The sequence below is a fragment of the Micropterus salmoides genome, unplaced genomic scaffold (genome assembly GCF_014851395.1).
Source record: "Micropterus salmoides isolate LMB-PRFRI ecotype aquatic unplaced genomic scaffold, ASM1485139v1 Ms_hic_scaffold_3, whole genome shotgun sequence".
NCBI lineage: Eukaryota > Metazoa > Chordata > Actinopteri > Centrarchiformes > Centrarchidae > Micropterus > Micropterus salmoides.
This window is the reverse complement of record NW_024042261.1, coordinates 13,570,113-13,593,646: the sequence shown is the minus strand read 5'-3', so window position 1 is coordinate 13,593,646 and position 23,534 is coordinate 13,570,113. Positions and strand designations below refer to the sequence as shown.

The 23,534-nt window shown below is 41.3% G+C and overlaps 2 protein-coding genes across 7 annotated transcripts in view; one reads left to right on the top strand and one right to left on the bottom strand.

Annotated features, from left to right (window-relative positions):
• rap1gap2a (RAP1 GTPase activating protein 2a) overlaps positions 1-19,852 on the top strand; it is an 86,121-nt gene extending 66,269 nt beyond the window's left edge. For 3 of the 6 annotated variants that reach the window (XM_038693318.1, XM_038693317.1, XM_038693315.1), the window contains 21 exons: positions 2,596-2,631; positions 4,922-4,954; positions 5,682-5,714; positions 5,886-6,107; positions 6,222-6,325; positions 7,324-7,402; positions 8,090-8,143; positions 8,905-8,988; positions 9,127-9,227; positions 9,751-9,880; positions 10,090-10,245; positions 10,393-10,464; positions 11,333-11,419; positions 11,557-11,697; positions 12,612-12,761; positions 12,906-13,018; positions 13,181-13,279; positions 13,440-13,560; positions 17,125-17,227; positions 17,360-17,433; positions 17,726-19,852. In XM_038693318.1, the coding sequence (XP_038549246.1) occupies positions 2,596-2,631; positions 4,922-4,954; positions 5,682-5,714; positions 5,886-6,107; positions 6,222-6,325; positions 7,324-7,402; positions 8,090-8,143; positions 8,905-8,988; positions 9,127-9,227; positions 9,751-9,880; positions 10,090-10,245; positions 10,393-10,464; positions 11,333-11,419; positions 11,557-11,697; positions 12,612-12,761; positions 12,906-13,018; positions 13,181-13,279; positions 13,440-13,560; positions 17,125-17,227; positions 17,360-17,433; positions 17,726-17,734 (2,001 nt within the window). In that variant the 3' untranslated portion in view covers positions 17,735-19,852. Of the gene's footprint in view, positions 1-2,369; positions 2,389-2,595; positions 2,632-4,921; positions 4,955-5,681; positions 5,715-5,885; positions 6,108-6,221; positions 6,326-7,323; positions 7,403-8,089; positions 8,144-8,904; positions 8,989-9,126; positions 9,228-9,750; positions 9,881-10,089; positions 10,246-10,392; positions 10,465-11,332; positions 11,420-11,556; positions 11,698-12,611; positions 12,762-12,905; positions 13,019-13,180; positions 13,280-13,439; positions 13,561-17,124; positions 17,228-17,359; positions 17,434-17,725 lie in introns of those variants that run through there. The other 3 variants (XM_038693316.1, XM_038693320.1, XM_038693319.1) reach the window with 2 other exon arrangements.
• Positions 19,853-19,900: 48 nt separating this feature from the next.
• si:dkey-52l18.4 (uncharacterized protein LOC560708 homolog) lies at positions 19,901-23,044 on the bottom strand. The gene is made up of 5 exons (XM_038693322.1): positions 22,730-23,044; positions 21,742-22,077; positions 21,378-21,611; positions 21,236-21,267; positions 19,901-21,110 (listed from the first exon to the last, which is right to left on the bottom strand). Exons 1-5 carry the CDS (start codon positions 22,806-22,808, stop codon positions 21,012-21,014), a joined length of 780 nt encoding a protein of 259 aa, XP_038549250.1. The 5' UTR covers positions 22,809-23,044; the 3' UTR covers positions 19,901-21,011.
• Positions 23,045-23,534: the final 490 nt, after the last annotated feature.

The following is a 23,534-nucleotide window of genomic DNA, read 5'->3' as shown; positions in this document are numbered from 1 at the left end:
ACATAGCGAGACCCTCTCATAAAAAAGACGGAACAAAGTGCAAGGACAGAAAGTGTGTCAAATACAGACTACCGGGTCCTGTTTTAGATTGACAGCGTGGGAGAAAGACAGATAGCTGTCTCTTGTCTTTTGCTCTTGTCTGGTGACTGTAGGGGATGTACTGTAGATGATGATTGAACACGCTGTCAGCGCGACAGGTTCTCGCTCATTACTGCCGGACAAGTGTGTCTTTTAAACTGTCACAGGCAACTGTGAGGACGTGCCGCTCACACCTCGAAAGATTTAAAAAAAAACAAGGGCTACAAAAGCCGCTCTTCAGGAATACTTCCTTCTTCGCCTTCCTTCCTCCTGTCACCCTAACATGATCCAAAAATATCTATTACACCCCACACACACAGACACACTTCTTGCAACACGTGCTGAGAGCTGCCAAAGTTGCTATCTTACAGATATAAGCAGCTCATTGTTGGTTTGGCTGCCTGATGTTGACTCTGCATGTCCAACCGCAGCGCTGTATCAGATACAACACCTTTGACTGGTTAATATTAACTCCTTGATAAGCTCAGTATGTGTGTGTGGTTCTGTCCGCATTAGCAGTGGTAATGATGGATGTACACACTTGCACCTAAGTACAGGTGTGTACAGGTGAGTGTAGGGAACAACATCAACTGTCAAAATGAAGTTATTGACAGTTTTTTTTACTGCTAGAACACAGCCATTGAAGCGGCTGTAAAACACCAGTTACACACCTTTCCAGACTTTTCTGGTTAAATAGCTATGGTTCATTGGTCAGGCATGTATTTCCTGGTTCCTTCTTGCTTTGTATGAGTGATTGATATTCACAGTGGTGCATTCGTAAGTGTGACAGTGCGTGTGTGGTGGTCAGTGTTGGGCAAGTTACTAGTTATTTATTACTCCTTAAAAAAGTAATAATATTACTTTACTCTTTACTGGGTGATAAAAGTAACTATTTATATTTACTCGTTATGTTACTATATTACTTTCACTACCTCCCCCCAAATAAAGCAGTCTCTCCTGACTTTTTAACTGATATCATCATAACAGCAGCAAGAACTATGGGTTTTTACAAAACATATAACGTTTCTTAACACCATCGTCTGAAATAAAAAATAAAGCACTTTTGAACTACTGTTTCATGCGTATTTATAAGACCAGGATTCAGTATTTTTACAACGCCATTCTCTTCCAACGAGTTCAAGCATCACTGGCTGTAGCGGCCGGAGTTTTTTTCTTTAAGTTTCACGTGGGTGTGCTGCTTTAGCAGATGCTTCAGTAAATTAGATGTGTTCGCGGTTGAAAGCTTTTTGCGGTAGCACAAGTTTACAACGGACAACAATGTTCTTTGCATCTTAGACTGTGACATAATAGTGATGCTTACAGCTGTGGAAAGAACGCCTTTCTCCCTCGTTCTCCATTCTTCCTTTAGCTTTTTGGCTAACAGCTGACTTGAACAACATAAGGTCCGGTGCTGCTGAGCTGCTGCACAGTCACGCATTCATGTCAAGGATGGTGCGTTAAGTAACGCAGCGTTACTTGGATTAGTAACTGTAATAATATTACTGTTTTGGAAAAGTAATCTGTTACACTGCTAGTTACTGGGAAAAGTAATATTATTGCAGTAATGTTACAGTAACAAGTAACACGTTACTGTCATAAAAAGTTATGTGTTACTGCCCAACACTGGTGGTGGTTGGCTGTCATTTAAAGGAGGTTATAGTTTCATTGGTTACACCTACTACTTGTGACTTTTTGTTGAACAGGAAGTTTCATCTCACACACACACACACACACACACACACACACACACACACACACACACACACACACAAAATGTATAGCCTTAAACCACCCTGCACACATTTACACATTACACATTATACATATCACTGCACTATTTGTCAATATGTCTATATTGTTTTGTTCATAGTGTGTATATTAGTGTTGTCTATTCTGTAGTTTGTGTCTGATTTTATTTTATTATTATTTTATTATTGTGTTATGGTATTATTGTATAAGTAAGCACATCGTGAGCAATGTACAATCCTGAGTCAAATTCCTCGTATGTGGACACAAACCTGGCAATAAAACTGATTCTGATTCTGAACCCAAAGCATGTAGACCATTATCACCCTCAACACTCGTTTGTGTGTCAAGGCTATGTGAATGCACTCAAGGATACATGTGCTCGTGTGAGGGGTGTTAATTTCTGGGGAAGTGGTTGCTTATCAGTGTGTGTGCATGCGGCTGTTGGGAAAGTCTCTCCCCTGCTCAGCCCTGTTGACACAGCCAAATTTATACTATGCAGGTGAGTCACACGCAGTGAGCTGGCCAGCAAGATCTGCTGCTGTCAACAAAAATGTTACCGATGTAAGAGTTTTAAATCCAGACATTTTTGTTCTGCTTTAAATGTCGAAACCTTTGTATAAGGTGTAAATTAGAGCCAACTGAAGGGCGGTGGCTGAGCTCTTGTGCTGACTAATCGTTTATGTGATGTCAGTGGATTTTGGTGCTCTGATATTTATCGGTGTTACACCCTGTCTTACATGTTTTGTAATCTTCTTCTGTGTTTTTCAGTCTGCAGAGTTCTTCGATATGCTGGAGAGGATGCAGGTATGAAATTCTCATCAAATCTTTTCTTTCCTGTAAATCCAGTTTCTTTCTCTACAGTCATCAAGTAGTTTGTACCATTGAGCACAAGTTGCATTTGTGCTGTCTGGCTTGGTAAAACTTTGAACTGAACATTAACATACTGGGAGATGGTGTCTGTGTTCTGTCTTTTTCTTTGACCACAGCCAGATTTAACCCGCTGGGTTCAGTCTGTTGCTCAGATTGGATAATGGGCATGCTGGGGGCAGAGAAGAATAGCACTTGAAAGATGTGGGCTGACCTAACTATTTTCTCCTTCTCTTTCTGATATTCATTCAAATCACTGATTTTTTTTAAAGTCTGTTTTGCGCTGTGTTTGTGACCACTTTGTGCCTCTGCTGGCCCCCAAGAGCATGGGCTTTAAGTAGTCTGAGGACAGATGGGGTTATTAAAAAGGGAGAGGAGGAGGACAAGGAAGGTGGGAGGTGAAATGAAAGGCACGGGAATATAGAATATAATGCAGTAATTAGCTGCTTGTTTTTTAGCTTGTTACTTCTGATTCACACTTTTCCTTAAAGGATTAGTCTGCTAACGGCAAGTATTGCTTGTGTAGCCAGTGCCTAATATATGTTATCCCTCTGTGCCATAGACCTCCATTTATGTCCAAAAACGATTAAAAACACTTCACTGAGCTGGGCTGTTGCACTGCGTGAAATGTTGCATGTTGTAGTTTGAGTCAGTCCCACATATACTGCCCTGCTGCTGAGAGCCCTAAATGTGTATTAATCCACAGTTTAAAATAGTTCCCCACAAATGCACCACTCACCCCTGTTTGAGAACAGTTTGCTTAGTGTCCAGCTGTTTTAGGACATTTCTTAGCGATCCTTTTTTAAAGATTTATGTCTTCAGTAATGAATAGGCTTGTGCCACATACATGGTAGGTAAGTTGAGAATATTGAGAAGGACCAACATGTTCTTGTTTTTGGTCTTTTTATGTTGACAATAGTAATACAATTAAGGGCAGAATTATCCCTCAATTTTGAATTATGATTTCCTTTAATAACACAGAATGAGAAAGGTAGAGTGATGCTGCTTGGGGAGATGCAGCAGGACAGGTTGACTGAAGACATCAGTGGAGTTATTTGGAAAGTGTGACTGGTGGATGACAGTCAGTCAATGCAGTCTGATGATCAAACAGTGTCACACACACACACACACACACACACACACACACACACACACACACACACAAAGAAACTGTACACCTCATCCATCTTTTCTGAACTTCAGCTTGCATCGACCTGCTCTCTTGAGCTCTGCCACATCTAACTCCATATTTGGAGCCAAGCGTTCAAAGTGTGCTTCACTGCTGTAATCTGGATGGTGCTGATGAAGGTCACCTTTTTGATCCATCTCTTTTCTTTTTCCTCTTTCTTGTTCCTCTCCTAACCCACCTCTCCCTCCCCCCTCTTCCTTTGTCCTCTCTTCATCTTTGTCTCTCTGTGTACGACTGAAAATTAAAGCCTCTTCAGAGCGTCCTTATGATCAGGCTCGCATTGTTGACAATGACTCCCCAGTGACTGTAACAGCTGCTCCATCAATATGCACACAGACAGATGCACATCACTACAGACTGGACTGAGAAGTGTGTGTGAACACTCATGTGTGTGTGTGTGTGTGTGTTTGTGTGTGAACACTCGTGTGGTGTGTGTGTGTGTGTGTGTATTGAGGTCTATGAGTCTGTACTTGTACTGTTCAAATCCTGTCAGACTCTTGGTATGATTGGTGGCATAAGAAGTGATGGTAGTGGTATGTATGTTCAGTACTCTGAATCCCCACACACGCCTTTGTTTCCTCATGTCTATGCTCAGCCATGTAGACGAGCTGTTCCATTTGGCCTGTACCATAATTTGCTAATTTACTCCGTGTCTGCGAGACTGGCTTTTCATATCTGTACAAAAACACTGCAGACTGAAAAGGCCTTGGCCTGGGTCTTAGTGCTGCTGTGTTTAGAAAAATAAGACAATAACGAATGAGGAAAGGAACACTTAGCACGTCTGGAAGCTTGATTCAGAGAGAAAGGATGACTAAGTGTCTGTATTACCTGTGTGTGTGTGTGTGTGTTTGTGTGCGCGCAGGGAAGTGCATTAGCATGAATGACTCATTCATTTGTCATCTGGCAACAGAGACAATGAGGTCTGAAAACGAGAATACCATGTTCCAGGACAGTTTTTTGAATGCACAAAAATAAATGCTACTTGATTTTTGACCCTTGTGCTTTTCCGTCCTCACGCTGCGTGTGGACACTAATAAGGTCCCTAAAGTTGAAGAGACAAAAAAATGGAAGGTGTGACCAGACACCAGACACACACACCAGTTGCACATCTCATTAGTTTGTGTTGTCCTGTCCTCCAGTTCCCTGCATGTTTCCCTTCACCGCTGCTTCATCATGCCTCCTGATTTACTCTGTAGTTGTTCTTATCTCATCTGTCAACCTTTGAGCGATTCTGAACACCCCTGTGAATGCTTTTCAAATTCTTCTCAGGGCTTTTAATGACCTAAATCAATAGCCTCCTGATCTGATTGATTATAAGTTGAATGAACTCCAACTGTCAATTGATCCTCTCTGGGCTGCCAGTATCCTGACTCCTGCTGCTGCAGAATACAAATGACTGGCTGTCCGTAGCGCTGCGCTCTCAACGGTGCAGACGGGCCTCAGCAGTATTTAGAGGTCATACGCTGGATCTGTGCTACGGTAGCAGACTGACAAACGACTACAGGCTCATAACAGCTCTTAACCCCAGGGGCTGCTGAATCAAAACAGCTCTGACATCATCAAGGGGGTGACACGCCCTCGTTGATGTTTGCTGATGACTCTGCATTTCAGGCTGTTGCATCATCACCTGAGAGTCCATTTGGCATAATACATTGTGTTACCTTTCTATTCCTGTGTGTGTGGCTGTGCTTGCAACTGTCTCATTGTGGTGAAAGTCAGTGAAGTTCACTTATGTTAAAATGTGTCCTTCTAACAGCATGTTTGTCCTCTTTTTTTTTTTCTCCTTTTTTTTTTACAGGATGACTACATCCCCTACCCACGGATAGAAGATGTGAGTCATTTCACACTCACATAATACACTCGCAACACATATTTACACCCTTCCCAATAGCTAGCTAATAGGAGTGTTTCTGACAATATATAATACATTTAAAGTTTAAGTACTTTTTTATAACGACATGCTTATCTACCTCCCTTCATCCCTGCTGTGCTTCTGTCCAAGGTCTTGGAGAAAGGTGGTCCATACCCCCAGGTAATACTGCCACAGTTTGGAGGTTACTGGATTGAGGATGTGGAGGCACCAGCAGGGACCCCCTCCTCCTCAGAGTCCAGTTTCTGTGAGGAGGAGGACGGAGGAGAAGGCATGAGCCCTGGTGGGGGGCACAGCTACCGTCTGGAGTGTAACAGCATAGCCCGCGCCTACCGCAAACACTTCCTAGGCAAGGTTAGTGTGTGTGTATCAATGTCAGTTTCACTGTGTAATTACCAAGAGAAGTCTGTTATTGTGTCTGACCTGAAAATCTCTCTCACGGCCTCTTTTCTACACTCGTACATCCAGGAACACATGAACTATTACTGCACTGGCAGCAGCATAGGCAACCTCATCATGTCTCTGAAACACGAGGAGGCTGAGGGACAGGAGTTCCTACGCATCATGCTAAGGTACAATGACAGAAATGTTTAATGTCTAATATGATAAATAACATATCAACACTACATCTGTGATGTTAAATTTCACCCTTTTTTGTACAATCCATGAGACCGGGCCATTATCTTGCTAGTTTTTAATCTAATACCAAGGTCTACCATACCAATAATAAGAACAGGACTCAGAGTCTACAGCCATGCTAGCAGCTCTGTGAGGTACAGTACTTTCTACTACAGCCAGTAACAGTAATTTGTATTAAACACAAATAGCCCTACAGCTGAGGGTGATTGGAATGCCATTAGTTTTGTGGGTATTTAGTCATAAACCAAAGTATTGAAAAAATTTATTTTGACCTGGCAGTGTCACTAGATCAGAGGATTATCAAAATGATTACAAATCATCCCGAGGGGGACATGAATGTCATGAATCCATCCCATAGTTGTCAAGACAGTTTAATTAAAGCCACAAAGCTTCAAATTCATGGTGGTACTGGAGTTAAAGGATTACAGAAGTCAGGAGGATTCATCCTCTGAGGACCATGACTGTCTGTACAAAATTTAATATCAATGTCTGGACCAACTAACTGACAGACAGGTTTGGGCCTTCCTCCTCCCTCCTCCTTTCTCTTTTGTTGCTCTTTACGCTCTTTATCATGACTAACTCTGAACAGATTTGTGGGTCTGTGGTGGACAGTTTTCCTCCCATTATCACATTATCACATGAGTGTTCACACACACTTCTCAGTCTATTAACAATGAAGTAATGTTTTAGCTGTTGTAGCGCTGCAGACAGTTGACAGTGATAATGCCAGTATCACACATCAGCCCATCACTCGTTTTCTCTCTTGAGACTTGCTGAGACTAAAATCATCATGATCATAGCTTTCCCCTAATTTCACCTGGTCAATGGATTGCAAATGAACTAGTATTACCTAAAACCTAAAACAAATCTCTTTGATTGAAGAAGTCAGTTCGCTGTTACCAGCAGACTTCCCCATCTTGTTCTGTTACAGGTCGAGGATCAAAACAGTCCATGACAGGATCTCTTTAGCAGGCATCAACCAGCTACCCAGTGTACCCCAGATTGCCAAGGTAAGATACAATTTACAAGGTTAAAAGAAAGGCATTTTCCTTGAATTTCGCTCTCAACAAAAAACGCAACACGAGACCATTCAGGAACATCAGGCTTTGCCCAGCTCTTCTAGTGAAAGAGATCAGTCCTTAAGCGCCAAAAAAGCCTGCCAGTGCAAGTCCACATTTTTGTTTGGATATTGGTATGAGATAAACACAGCTGGGAAGATTCTTGCTATGGATTATTCCACACGACCTGCATACTTTCGATCACTCACTTCCAAAAGAGAAACAGAAGAACATTGAATGAAGGAAAGGACCTGTTTGCTTCGTCTTTACACTTTCACAGTAATTATCATCCATGAATGATTCAATGATCCAGTCAGGGATAGAAAGGTATTACATTCTGGAAGCAAATGTGATGGTAAACCAAAGATTAGAGTACACTGAGCAAATTAGGATGATTTTGGCAATGAATACATTTTAACATCTAAATACATTTGTCAAGAGTAACAAAAATTAACAAAAACAAATAGCATTTTGCCAGACAAACATTACATCCCCAGAGATAAAAATAATGTAAAAATGTAATTTCCTTTTAAAAATATGAGAGCTTTTTCTGACACCAATTCTGATATCCAGAGGCAGTGAGCATATTTACAGAAGTGTTTGAACATTAGATATAGCGAGTCTCTTCTTTTCTTTCAGCTTCTGTGTGACGATGCCACAGGGCTGAAGTTCACCCCGGCCCTGTACCCTCGGGTGAGTTTATCCTAAACTCCCACATTGTGACCTCATTAATAACCACAGCTCATCTAACCAGATATAAATGTTTTCATTCAAGCTGACATGAGTAACCTTTTCCTGCCTTTGTCTGAGAGACAAAGGTTCACTGTAGGGTTGAAAGTGCCAGTGCTACATTCAGTAATAACCTTCATCAGGAACTTTTCATATGTTCTGCACATACATAAATATTTTATGCGTTTTACTTAAGGCCCTGTGGCATTTTCTTTTTAAACATTTACTGATGCAGTTTATCCTTTAAGTATTTTGCCAGCATCCTTACACCAACACCGTCATTAACTTTTCACTTCAGTGCCCTTTTCACCCTCATAAACCCCCAACCTCTCTAACATCTGCTCTGTTCATTATTCAAAACCGATTGATTATACGAGAGGGTAACAACTTCCTAAACGGGATACGACGGATCTGTTTCCCCTCCTGTGAGCCCCGTGGAGGAGTGTGATGGAGCATGCTTTCAGCTTGTGCCTCGGGATAGGAAAAAAAAGCCCCATCTGTGGCTCAGTCTGCAAGAGGCAGCGCCGAGATCACTGCCCTCGCTGAGGGCCTTGACAGTTTGTCGCATGCCAGCCTTACATAACAAGGGCCCAATAAACCTGCCCCGGAGGCATGCTGGAGAACAGGAAAACATGTTTTCCTAATGACAGCAAGAAGAAAGTGTGTAACAAGTTAAGTGAGATAAGTAACCACAGTAAGAAATGGTTGTTTCTGTTCATGTACAGGGGTCCCAGTTGATAGTGGCTTATGATGAACACGAGGTGAACAACACCTTCAAATTTGGAGTCATCTACCAGAAGTTTGGACAGGTGAGTGATTATGTTGTTCTTGTGTACAGTGTGGACAGTTCACCTCACACACACCATCTGATCTTATACCCCATTATACCCTTTATATCATTCGCCCTGCTTTCTGCCCTCCACCATTTCCATGTTTCTTCCTCTCAGACATCAGAGGAAGAGTTGTTTGGGAACAATGAGGAGACGCCGGCTTTCAAGGAGTTTCTCAGTCTCCTGGGTGACAACATTGAACTCCAGGACTTTAAGGGGTAAGACTTGGAGTAGGAAGCGATTGAATAAGAGTAGGGAAGCAGAGATATGCGCAATACAAATAAAACAAAACACAGGGTTCAGAAACATCCAAAGAAAAAGAGAGAAAATGGTCCACAAAGATCAAAGGATGCCATAAAAGTGCAGTGCAATAAAGGGGAATAGCAGGGTTTAATTACTGTCACCTTGGAGCAATTTGTCCTGCTGTTTCGGCCTCAGCGTGCAATCAGGATAAACTGCTTAGTGAAACAGATCCAAGAAAAGAAAGTGCCACATGGACAGATAATCAGAGGTTTATATATTGTATTTATTGCTTTGCAGGTCTTTTCTATTGTGTTATACTTGTTACTTTATACTGTTAAGGAGGCTTTAAATTATAGCTGACACATTATGGCAAACTGCACAACACTTTTGGGTAGTCTCGGAGCTAGTTAAGCACAAAATGTAAAGAAACTGGCAGTTAAAATCCACAAAATATAATCTCATCTTCCTGACGACACATGTGCTTTGATAATGTGACAGGTTCCGCGGTGGGCTGGATGTGTCCCACGGACAGACGGGGTCTGAATCTGTCTACACTTTCTTCAGACAGAGAGAGATTATGTTCCATGTGTCAACCAAGCTTCCCTTCACCGAGGGAGACGTCCAGCAGGTACAAGACTTTAATACTCTTACACTGAAGGCACTATTGATTTAGCTGGATCCTTTGGCTCAAATATACCAATAAAAAACTGGTCAGGTGTAGATATTGACAATTTTATCTGTCAAAGAAGACTCATGAATTGTTGTCCTCTGAGCGACGCAGCCACAAAATGAAACCTGTTAACCAACTAATGAATCTTTTCCCCTCTGTTTCTTTAGCTCCAGAGGAAAAGGCACATAGGAAATGACATCGTGGCCACAGTCTTCCAGGAAGATCCCACACCGTTTGTTCCAGACATGATCGCCTCCAACTTCCTACATGCTTACGTGCTGGTACAGGTTGAGAACCCCTGTACAGAGCACACAACATACAAGGTACAAACCAGTAACTACTGTCAATGAGAAACAGACAAGCTGTAAAGAGTGTTTTAAACCTCCAGTGGTCATTTGAATACTCAGCAGAAATTGTAAATAAGCACAACTAAGGCACAACAAAGTTCATGACGAATCCGATGTCAACAGGTGTCTGTTACAGCGAGGGAGGATGTGCCTTCTTTTGGACCCCCTCTCCCGAACCCAGCTGTCTTTAGGAAGGTGAGCGACAGAGCTGAGATCAACACAGGGCAGTACTTAGTCATGAATCTGATCACCTTGACTTGACAAATTCAAAAAAGACTTTTTGACATTAACATTTAAAAATGTTTAACACGTGTTCAGTGTTCAGCAGCTCTTCATTTTTCTGACAATGGTCATCCAGCACAGAACATTTGGCTCAGAGATTACAAATGATTGTATCAAATATTTCCTTTTTATTCAACTTCATTGATATTTCTACTCTATATCTATTTCCAAATTGTACTTTTTGCTCCATGTCATGTATTTAACAGCTGTAGTTACTAGTTACATTTAAAAATAAGGTTTTACATTAAAACCTGAAGAACGAGTAGTTTTACTTTGACTTTATATACATTTTGCTGGAAAAACAAATCTGTACTTTTACTTAAGTAGGATTCTGAAAGCAGAACTTTTACTTGCATTTTTTTTATTTTACGTTGTTGTATTGATTTGTAAGCAGAGGATCTGAGTACTATCTAACCACTGCTTGTATGTATTTAAAACATTTCTATTTAAAACAGTTGAACAAAAAACAGTGACCCTCCTCTTCATCTTGCATTTTGACATTAGCCAGAATGACTTACGTTATTTCAGGTCATTGTCACAAAGGGGAAACCGCATTGTTGCATTGCATCTGACTTCAAGACTCAGTATAACATTCAGTTACTTATTGGATGCTGACATGATTTGCAGCAAATTATCATACATTGAATCAGTGAGGTTGATACTCTTGATCAGACAAATTAATCTGTAAGTTGCTGATAAAGGTCAGCTTTTCCCTTCCCCATCTTTGCCCGCCACTCTTCTAGTTCACCATCTAACTCTACATCCCCTTTTTTCTCTCCAGGGTCCTGAGTTTCGAGACTTCTTGCTGACAAAGCTGATCAATGCCGAAAACGCCTGCTACAAATCTGACAAATTCGCCAAACTAGAGGTGACACACGTTTGCAGAACCATACTCAAACACCACAGTATGCCTTCAATCGCTGCTCAGCTTCGTCCGTGTTTGCCCCCATAATCACCAACCCGATGCTGGCCTACATGAGCTTTGTGTGTGTGAATTGATTCCAGGGGCGAACGCGAGCTGCGCTGCTGGACAACCTCCATGACGAGCTGCACAGACAGAGCCAGGCCACGCTGGGTCTGGGCCAGGCAGGAGAGGAGGACAAGCTGGAGAATGGGGGACACGGGGGTCTGCTGGAGTCCTTCAAGGTGACCGTGAACCTGGACAAAAGCATACATGACATCGTGTAATGTGCTCTCAGCTCTGTGACATTTGTTTAATCACCATCATTACAGCACAAGAGTGTGAGGATTTCTTGCTGTAGGTCACAGGTCTGCAAGACGACTTGTGGTGCTAAACCATTAGTGGCCTTGTTGCCGCTGCTTGACCTTAATAAAATGTGTATTTCCGTTTTGTGTGTGTGTGTGTGTGTGTGTGTGTGTGAGAGAGAGAGACCTATATGTGTGACTAATGTGACAATCTTGCTCTCTTACTCTTCACAGGCATTTTGGACAGCTACTTTGCATTTTCTGCAGTCAGTCCCAGGGGGCGCTGTTATCATTGCTGCCCTGGCAGTCACTGTGTATCACCTTGTCTGCATTACTGTAAATTCACCAGAGGATTAATAAACCTTCTTTTATATGATGTTGTTTGTGTTTGTACTTTTAGAGAAAATATGTAGCCTATTTCATACAGAGAAGAAAATGTTGTGTAACTGTGTTTTTTTATTGAACTTTTTCTCTCTGGAATTTTTTATGAACCCTAGATGTTTTTTATGAATCATTAGGATTAGTACAACACATGTTCATTCAACCACTCAACTCTTAGCTTCTTTCTTGTAGAACAGCATCTTCTGGTGGTTGTGTTGTGCAACAGCATCTTTCACGTAAACGTTATTTCATACATTAAAATGAATGCTGCATTAAAACTGATAAAAACCTTTTCTTCTGTATCTCCATTTCACTTATGTTACTTTCCACACCCTGGCCTTTCCTTCCTTCCACGTGCACTCTATCTTTCACCAACATTTCCTTTACCCATCTGCTTCTTTCCCTTCCCTCTGTGCTCCTCCTCTCCCTCGTCCACTCATTCTCCTGTTTCCTCTCCTTCCTCCTTCCTCCAGAGAGCCATGCGTGTCAGAAGCCACTCTATGGAGACCATGGTGGGGTCCCACCGTCACAGGAGCCCCGGGGTGGGAGGTGGGGTCCCGGCCAGCGTGAGTGGAGGAGGACTGCCGCAGAGTACCAGCGAATGCACAAAGAGCACCTTCACTGTGAGTGATAGGGTATAATGGAGAGAGAGAGAGAGACAATTCCATTTTTAAGGGATGATTATTTAATCTGAATTAGTTATCAAGAGCATGTAACAGTTTTACAAAATAAAGGTGAAACCTAAGTCAGTAATCTGTGATCTTCAGCCTCCTGTGTTGTCAGCCAAGTCTCCTCTGAAGAGCCCAGTGAAACGACGCTCAGGCCTCTTCCCTCGTCTCCACTCCAGCACGGACACCCCATCGGACAAACACACCCGCAGGTTGGTGTTTAGGACTCACTCTTTTAAATCCCGCTGCATCAGTCAGTGTCATGATTGTGCGAAACCACGGACATCAACTGTGTCTGTGCTTTTGTACAGGTAGCGGGGACTCCAGGAAGTCGTCACAGTGGTGTTGTCATTAATGTGTTCTTTTGTCTGCAGCGACCAAAAGCTTGCAGAGATCTGCCCGCTGTCCCAAGAAGTGAGGTCGGAGACATCCTCCAATCCCAGCTCACCTGAGATCTGCCCCAACAAAGACAGGCAAGACCAATAACAGCTCATGGAAATCGATTTGTAAACAGAAGACATCATTTTAGATGAAATGTATTCTTCTTTCCCAGTTCTTCTGTCAAGGTCTTCTGTAAAACATCTTAATTTGCAGCTTCTCTACATCTACGTTTCCATCTGTTTTCCTCAACAGGCCGTTTATCAAGCTGAAAGAGTGCGGTGGCGGCAGACCGAACATCTCTCGTTCTTCATCCAGCACCAGCAGCTTCAGCAGCACCACAGGAGAAACAGAAGCTCTGGAAGAGCTGGAGACAGTGAGTGCAACACTCACAGTTCGTTTGAACAAAGTCAACGAGAAGAAAATGTGTAATGACATCACAAAGTCCTGCCACGCTCCATCTGTTGTTTAACTGGAAACACAATCTTAAAGGAGTTTGAGGTTGTTGGTAGTGTCAAAGCTTTCATGGATAGAATATACTCTGTTATTACCAAGAACGGTTTAATAGAGAATTGTTGCCTGTCAGCACATTGATAATAATGATTATAGCTCCTCTCACTTGCTGTGTATTAGATGACACTGCCTGTCAGTGTTTTATTTTACCTGAGCAATGCTGTCAAATAGTTTCCGACTCTCACCATTTAACTGGAACACAATCAGTGTGCAGAGTGTGCTGTTAAAATTGCCGTTTATTGAAGGCCAGAGAAAATAGTTAAAGCAGAGCTTTATGCAAGATATGCTGTAGCAGTACAGTAGGTCAGTGGTCATCACAAGGTAAAATTATTCCAATTCATGCTTTTTGTTGCCTTAAAAGAACTTCTCATTCAGGTTTTAAAGGAATTGTTGGACATTTTCGGGAATACGCTAGTTTGCTTTCTTGCTGAGAGTTAAAGGAAAAGATGGATACCACAGATCGATCTGTATGGCTACAGCCAGCAGCCAGTTAGCTTAGCAGAAAGATCGGAAACAAGAGAAAACCGATAGCCTGGCTCAGTCCAAAAGTAACAAATCCAACTACCGGCACCTATAAAGTTAACAAATGAAGATGTTTTGTTTGTTCAATCCGTAAAAAAAAAACCAAACAACTATTGTTGCTTTACAACACAGAGCTTTTCAAAATCTGAGACGGTGCGCCTCCCCACAGACAAAGCTTGGAAAAAAGCGCCCCCTCATACCCACACTTAGTTTACTCACTTAGTTTTCTTGGATGCCAATCGGATCAGGATTAAGTTATTTAATCCCATAGACACTCAACAATTGAGTCAAGCTAGCCTAATATTGCTGTTGGACATAACTTCAGACCACACAAAAAAGGGTCCGTCCTAAGGCATGTATTAGTTTCTCACTTGGAAAGTGGGGAAAATAGTAAAATTCTCCAAAACTGCAAATTTAGGCTATTCAATGCGGTCTCCTTTTGATCACTAATGTAATGACTAACGTGAGGCTCACCTCCCACTTTGAAAACCTCTGGTCCAGCACATAATCCCCCGTAAAACAGCGACTTCTTGTTTTTCCAGTTTGGCTTTTGGACAAACATGTTAATTAGTGATTTTAGAGGTGCTGGGAGGGGGATTTGTTCAAACGTTCAGACAGAGCCAGGCTAAGCTAAGCTATCTGTCAGCTGGCTGTAGCATGTGCGAGATGATGATGTGAGAACACACTATTTTTCTGAACTCATTACTACACATAAACACAATCCCAGGTTTCTGTTTAAGACTGGATCAGCTGGTAAACCCAACCCCTCCTCCGCGGCCTCTTACTCAGAGGTTCCTCACCAGCAGCAAGAGAGTTTTAACCAGTTTTATCCCATCGACTTGTCTGAGCTTTTAAAAACAGTATCACAAATGAGAGTGTCCTCCAGCCCACTTGATGTAATACCTACAAAGTTTTTACTGAAAGTAATGGATTCTGTTGGGCCCCATTTGATCTCTGTTTTCAACAGCTCTCTATCTACTGGTTGTGTCCCTGATTATTTTAAAACGGCTTGCGTGAACCCACTTTTAAAGAAACCTGGTTTAGATCCCTCCCTCCCACAAAATTTTAAACCAGTTTCAAAACTGCCTTTTATTGCAAAGATTCTAGAAAGAATTGTGTCCAAACAGCTGCTCACTGTACTGGAAAATAACAAATTATTTGAAAAGTTTCAGTCTGGTTTGAGGAAGTACCACAGCACTGAGACTGCCCTGCTTAATGTCACCAATGACCTTTTAATGTCTGCTGATGAAGGCATGTGCTCAGTCCTGGTACTCCTGGACCTTAGCGCTGCTTTTGACACCATTGATCACATCATCATGTTAGACAGACTGAGGCACTGGGTGGGGATCTCTGGTACGGCCCTAGAATGGTTTTCATCCTACCTGTCAAATAGGAAGTTTTGTGTGTCTGTAAACAACTATGTCTCTTCATTCTGTCCAGTTAAATATGGTGTGCCTCAGGGGTCGGTCTTAGGACCCATTTTGTATTCCTTGTATCTGCTTCCCCTTGGACATATTATCCATAAACATGGCATTTCTTTTCATATTTATGCTGATGACACACAAATATACTTGCCCGTCAGATCCACAGACCCTGGAATGCTGAGTTCACTTAACAACTGCCTTTGTGAAGTTAAAAAATGGATGTCAAATAATTTCCTCCAGCTGAACTCAGACAAAACAGAAATCCTGGTCATTGGGTCCCAGCAGATGGCAAATCAAATACTGCCATCTGCTGGTTCCCTAGTAAATCACATTAAACATGTGGCAAAGTATCTTGGTGTTTGGTTTGACAGTAATTTAAATTTCGAGCAGCACACCACAAAGCTTGTTCAATCATGTTTTTATCAACTTAGAAATATAGCTAAAATTCTATCTATGTTAACTTTTAAGGACACCGAGACCATTTTACACGCCTTCATCTCATCACGCCTGGATTATTGCAACAGCCTTTTCACTTGTTTAACCCAAAAATCTATTGATCGACACCAGACTGTCCAGAACTCAGCTGCCAGGCTTTTAACCAGAACAAAGAAATATGACCACATTACTCCTATTTTAGCTTCATTACACTGGCTCCCAGTGTGTTTTAGAATTGACTTTAAAATTCTATTGATCACTTTTAAAGCTCTTCATGGCCTCTCACCTTGTTATATTTCTGACCTTTTAGTCCCATACACACCAGCACGTACCTTGAGATCCTCGGGCAGAGGTCTGTTGTCTGTTCCAGAGTCTCGACTGAAAACTAAAGGGGACAGAGCGTTTGCTGTCAGGGCCCCGAGGCTCTGGAACAGCCTGCCCGAGGAAATCAGGTCGGCTGAGTCAGTGAACTCTTTTAAGTCCCTTCTTAAAACATACTTTTATAGGAGAGCTTTTCCCGATCTTATTTGACTTTATTTTATCCCTTTTATTTTATTGTATTTTACTAATTTTATATTAATCTGTATTTTAGTCTTTTTAATGTTTTCATGCTCTTATCTTCTTTTTTTGTATTATTCTTTACACTTGTTAAAGCACTTTGTAACTTGTTTTTGAAAAGTGCTCTACAAATAAGGATTATTATTATTATTATTATTATTACGTGTATTTTCCAAAAGTGCTGAACTACTTACTTTCTTTAAAACTACTCATAGTGAATTTGCTTCATAAAGATTTCTGCCAGCCTAAAAAGCTTAGTCTATACTATGCAAATGATAAAAATGAGAACAGGGTATGATGGCTTTTTCCTGCAAAGCATCCTTTCCTCTCAGCATCCGGCTGTACTTCCTGCCAGACATCCAGTTCCTCTAACTTTGCTGACAAGAAAGTTTATGTCAACTTTGGTAAAATATCCCTTCCTTGATTCACTGACCCTCTTCTTCTTCTTCTTTCTTCCTCAACTTCTTTCTGCGCTCTCCGTTCCCCAGGTCAACCATCCCTCTATAGCGTCCTCCTCTGCCTTTAGTCCTGCCCTCAGTGTCGAGAGCCAGGGATCAGGTACCCCTGTCATCATGTGCCGCAGTCCAACAGGTAAACCTGCAATTTTACAAACAGACACAGACAGTATTCAGATCCTACTGTCAACATTTTAACAGGACACCCTAGAGATGAAAGATGTTTGGTCTGTAATCAGCATTTCCTTCCTTTCTTTTCGATATTCAGATGGGAGAAGTAAGACGTCACCAAGGTCAAACTTGAAGTTTCGTTTTGACAAAATGAGCCACTCGTCCACAGCTGTAAGTCTTGTAAAGCTTGCCTGCTTCGCATATTTAAAAACAATATTGTGCATCAAAAAAATGTAAGGTTCTTACTTTTTAAAGCAGAAACATTTTAATTAAAAGAATTAGTGCAGCAGGTTGGAAGCAAAAAGCATCTCGCTGTGCTTTTGATTCTCTCACTGTCACTGACATCTCATTGTTGTTGAAACAGCGGAGCTGGTGTTGGGTAATAGGCCCAGACTGAAAGATGCATGCTGCCAGCCAACACTTTCTTCTAACTGGCCTCTCTGTTCTCTTTCCTGTCTTTCAGTCCGAGTAGCTTTGTGGAATGGAAATATCCGACTTGCACAATGAAGGGACAGCGTGGACTTACGGAGTTGCAAAAAACAAAAAGAAATCACAACAACAACAACAACAACAACCACAAAATCATTGTAGAACCGCTTCCCTAAAGCAAGGATAATCTGACAAAATTACCACCTGCACTAGTCCCCATACACTATAGACTAATACTGTGAGTGTATAATGAGGAGAAGCAGCTGACACGTTGGCTTTCTTTTTAACTGATCTACAGAAATAAGTCCATACTTTGCCAATGTTACAAGTTGCTGCATCTCAGCTGTTAATTGTTCACATCACATGGAAATCCTAGCATGGCTGTAATACTGTGTGTAGGCTGAGCTAGACTCTGCCTCAGCTTTTTCTTAAGCATCATGTTTAATAGAGAGACACGGTGATCCAGAAGAATGGTAACATGAGACTATGGCCGAACTGTTACTCTTTTATCTATATCTAGTCGCCTACTCAGTGGAAAGGATGTCTTTCAGGACATCGGGATGATCCCATTTGCCTTTGCCCTTGAATGGTACGTCTGAGAGTTCCTCTTTTGCCTAAAAAGAAAGTGTGCAGACACAGACAAACACACACACATGCGCAGAAATGTACACTTACAGTAGCAACGTTTTAGAGGTGACAACGCTGGCTGTCTCAATTTGCCACTGTAGGACCTGAGCTTGTTTTTTGCATATAAACATGTTTTTCTAGAGCATCTTTGATTTTCTAGATGTTTTTTGTAACCTAGCTAGCTGCTGCATTGTGTCTACTGCACTATAAACACAACATTGCTGAAATTCAGTCGATACCTATGACAGCATTTCTGTATCGGTTAGGGTAACTTCAAGTCTCTGAACTGAAGTGCTTGGTTAGTGGAAATTAGCTCACTGCCAACACATTTGCCATAAGCTTATTTTAGCCAAAGCTGCGCCTTACAATCTATCAAAAGCCCTTTTCACCACTGATGCTCTCTCTCTCACTCTTACGCTCTCTCTCACTCTGTCTGTCTGCCTGTCTGTCTCTCTCACTATGTGAGAGGACAAGAATCTTCTGGATCCGGTTACAGCACAGTTGTGGGTAGCCGATCAACACCCACATTTGCTGAAAATAGACGTTGCACGTACCTCCCATTGAAGCTTGCTAGCTCGGTGTATCTGCGTTTATGTTCGGTGCAACCTATGAAGAGGAAAGTCTCCAGGGTTTTTAGTTTCCCAGCATGTAAGCTGATGAAGATGACTTGAAAAAGATGCTTCAGGTTAAATTAACCTTTGAACCACCTTTGGCAAAAAAACACACTTTGAATGTGAATTTGAAACTTTGTTTTTTCTCTTAATCTCTTATTAGTAAAATTGCAAAGTCAGTTGCTTACAAGCACAACAGGACAATAGGTCTACTCTAGTTCTCAACTATAACAGATCTTCACTAACCGGTTTTAGCAGGCCAAAGTGTGCTAATCAAGAAAAAGCTTACCGACACACCGATGTGTACCTATGTGACCAAACAGCCAAGCTTGTAGGTCTTTGGAAGAATGTCAATGAACCATTCCTGTTGCAGAGAGGATGGCTTAGTATAGTGCAAAGATCTGTCACATGAAAACTCAAAACCCAGAGGGTTTAAAGGGTCTTGTTGTCCAAATAACAAAAACCTACTTTGTTATTTGGGTGACTTTTTAACTTTGCCAACTAGCTGCTGAGTTCCTTGAGGAGTACTTTTCTGATGTATCTGGGCTAGAAACAGACGTGTTGGCTAATACACAATGTGCTCACTTAGTGTAGACCAGTGATTACCTCGAGCGAGGGAAGCAGGGACAGAGATCACACAAAAAAGCGTGACGCTCAGATGTCATTCAGTTTGTAGCAGGTATTGCTGAAAACGCCCTGCAGCCTTTTCTCTGTTAATATGCTTAATTTATTCAAATGATCACTTCTTTTGCATTGATGTCATGTAAAAATGTAACTGCAGAGTACGCTAATTAATAAGGTTAAAACGATTAAAGGAAATATATTAATTTAAAAGATGTCTAGACATGTATATGTATATTTGGTTATGTAACGTGCCATTGAGAATTTATTCATAAATAAAATGTTGTATTTTGTGTCATTTATGTGCTATCACATTTTTTGCTTTAAATAACACACGACACTCACAAAGCTTACAGCACAATACAGGGGGAATTTCACACTTTAATTTGTTCTGGGCTCAGAGACAACAGACTGGCAATCAAAGAAGGAAGACACAAAAAAAAAGGCATGGCAATCAAAAGAAAACCTCCTTGACAGGTGAGGCTGAGAGGAGGGGTGGGGTGAGGGAAATACACTCCCTCTTACAATGTAAAACATTCAATGAAATAAGGAACAATTACTTAAAAACAATTCCATTCTGTGAAATCTGTCAGATTTGAAAGAACTAAATGAGCTCTTAAAATTAAAAATACTACTAAGAGAAGGAGATGGGGCATCTCTTGCTGCCACAAATACACACACACACACACACACTTCCATTCATTAAAAATGTGTTTATATATGTTTATATAATCCTCACTTATTTGTAATTTTTTAAAACTGCAATTCAACATTTTGTTTTAAATTGTTTTTTACTTATCTGTATGTATATAGCAAAATTAGATTAGATGTAATATTTTATTTTAACAATTCTTCTGTTGACACATTGTTTTTATTTCACACTTCCTTTGGCAACATCTGCTTTGAGTTGAATATTTTATATACATGAACGCACCAGAAAAAAAATGATAGGTAATTCAGGCTAAGCTTGTTTCACATTTTAAAAACTGCAATACCAAACTGTCTTCAATGTTTTGCTTGCTTGTCTGCAGTCACATTTCAAAACAATAAAAGCACCATAAGTGAAATGATAACACCAGGCTGAGTCTCCTCTCACTGCAGCACCTCGGGGTGGTTCAGCTGATGGATGCATGCTCCAATATCTCCTCATTATCTGCTCCACTTGCTGTCTGTTATGCTACGTGCATATGAAAGTTGTTTGGCACTTCTCTCTTCCTCATAATTAAAATAGTCACGAATTCCACATCAGGGTGTAATCAGGAGACTCCATAGACATGGACAAACAAGAATGACTGGATCCTTTTGTGTCTTGTTTTGTCCTCGGCTTTAATGATTTTCCACAGTGCTCAGGCCTTGAGCTCAAGAATGATCCAGCGATAGTGAAATAAGCTGAATCCCAGAAAAAGTGACTAGATGATCCTCAGCAGACAGCTTGCCACCTCCACTCTGCATCGAATACAGTCAGGAAAATTTGAGGGATGAGTACACAATGGACTGCTCAGGCTCTCTGGTGGCTCGCTGTTGTCTTAGTGCATCCTGGGAAATGTCTGCATACACAACCTGTAACATTGTGAATAAAAGATAAGTTATTAACACTCACACAAGGTCACATGCATGGAAGGCTAGTCAGGGGAAAACAAACAATGTGGAAGGGCACCGCAAAGGGCATCCTGTCGTCCACCCACCTCGGTCTTCTGCTGTTTGGACTTGGGGCGAGCTGTAAAATGCAAAGAAAATGACAATACAGTGAGAGGAGCAGTTTTGATAATGCTACAGTAACTTTCCTTTAGTTTTTTAGTCAGGCTACAAGGTAAGAATACGAGATACCTTTGTGGGAGGAAGTGCTCCGCTTCTGGGGTACCGGCCGTCGAGGTGGAGGCTGTGGAGCCGGGTCTGGTTGGTCTCTGTACACAGCCGAATGCGTGAACTGTGTCCTGGGAAGTGGCTGAGGCTTGACCTCTGAACTCAGACAACGAGCCAATCCCAGAATGATGGGAAGACAAAGAAAAGCACCGGCACAGACCAAAACTCTGGTCAGTACACTTCTCTGAAAGGGGACAGCTGGAAGACGACACAAAATAACAGACACATAACAATGCAATTATTATTGAACATATTTATTTTGTAGTATGATTTTACAGACACATACATCCTTGCCAAATATGTGGCCATTAAATGTGATTCTATATACCTGCAGTGACGTTCACATACGTCAAATGTCCCTGATCAGTTTCACCTTCAGGCCATGTAACTTTGCATCCATAATAACCTTCGTCTAATTTGTGGACACTCAGGAAATTCAAAATGAATTGAGTGTCATTGGCTGAGAGCTTCACACTATTCAAATGGTGCCTCACACTTTCTTCAACTATCTCTTCAGCAGTTGCATTTCTCCACAACCAGCGTCCCGTCCAGTTTCCTCCACAGTGCCGGACCACACAGGACAGAGACAGACTGCCCCCTGCTGGTGCATCAACTGTGTCACGTTTTGCCCTAACACCCTGGCTGCATTCCTCAGTGAGGAGACCTGAAAAAGGGAAGTCTCCTTTAGTTCTTTAGCGTTAGTGATGGAACAAGAAACTGCATTTACAGAAATAGGATATGTTGTTATTTTGTGCGTTGTTGACTGTTACTGTTAAAATAACTGCATAATAATCTGTCAAACATTCAGACTCGAAATGGGCTTTGAAAAAATGGAATGGCTTCATGAAAACACTGCATATTAAAAGTCATATAACAAATAATTTAGTTCATCTGACAACCTTTGGGTTGAGAGTCTGTTTAATCACCAGATAACTAATTAATAATTTTTTGACATATAAAAAGAGATTTTTGTGTCAAAATAGAATGAATAAGACAAATTGTAACAGTTTGACAAACATTGAATGCACCAAACACACTTGAACATAATTGTGATTACCACAGCTGGTATTTGAAAATAATATAAGCCTATTTGTGTGAGACTCACTGTACAAAACAATTGACTGTAATATTTACGATAAGTTACAACAGCAAATTATTTTAACTTCACAACAGCTACTGCAAGAAAGGTGCATTCAAAGGCATACTGTGTAGTCAGCCAAGTTCCTCAAATGCGACACAATGTGTTCCCTTGTTTATAATGAGATTTTGAATACGATTCCAGATTTACATGAACTAAAATGAGTTAGGCTACTTACCCATATGAAAAAGGCAGAGGCAGCTGATGGCGCTGAGCAAATAGTTCTGCATGTCTGACTGTAACTGTGTGTAAGTCATAGTTCGCCAGACCTTACGTCCTCTGTACAGACTGGAGTTTACATGCCAGGGCTTGACGGCACAGCTGTATGAAATGCATGGCTTCTCTTCACCAGCTCGATCTTTCGTTTTCTTTCTTTTCCTTTCTTTTCCTATTCTCAACCATTTGGCAGGCTTTATGTTGTCCTGCTGCTGCTTTGCTGCTTGTGCCCAGATGGAAGTACAGGAAGGAAGCAACACACGCACGCACACAATCCACACTGCTCACACTAAATTACAGGAAAGCAATGACATCATAATAAACTTTCCAACAGGGAAGAGGTGTGTTTCAAGTAACAGCATTAAAGAAAGAGAAACACTGAGTAACAGGCTACAGAAACAAATTTTGCGGTTTTCTGCTACTGTGCTCTTACAGAAATATGTGAAACTGATTTCCAAGAAATACCTGAGATGATCCTTCTTAACCTCTTAACCCCAATTTACTTGGTGGTGACACTAATCCGTAAATTAGAAGAAGAAAAATCTTTATTGAAATTCATCTCACTCAAGTGGGCAGCCACTTTTACTCTGTGATGGTAACTTAATTTAGGCTTTAGCTTCTGTCTTTATTTGTTTCAGGTCAGTTTGACACAGCCTGAATACAACCTTCAAATGCATCGCTTTTTTCATTTTTCCAAAAATTAGATAAGGCCTGGTATATTACTCCAAGGAGTGCATGTTACAGGCAGTGCCTTCATAAATTCAACA

Coding starts and splice junctions, on each gene's coding strand:
- si:dkey-52l18.4 (XM_038693322.1), bottom strand. CDS start 22,808: ATGACTTACACACAGTTACAGTCAGACATGCAGAACTATTTGCTCAGC. Junction 22,078..22,729: donor CCTCTGCCTTTTTCATATGG/GTAAGTAGCCTA, acceptor TCCCTTTTTCAG/GTCTCCTCACTGAGGAATGC. Junction 21,268..21,377: donor GAGCACTTCCTCCCACAAAG/GTATCTCGTATT, acceptor TGCATTTTACAG/CTCGCCCCAAGTCCAAACAG.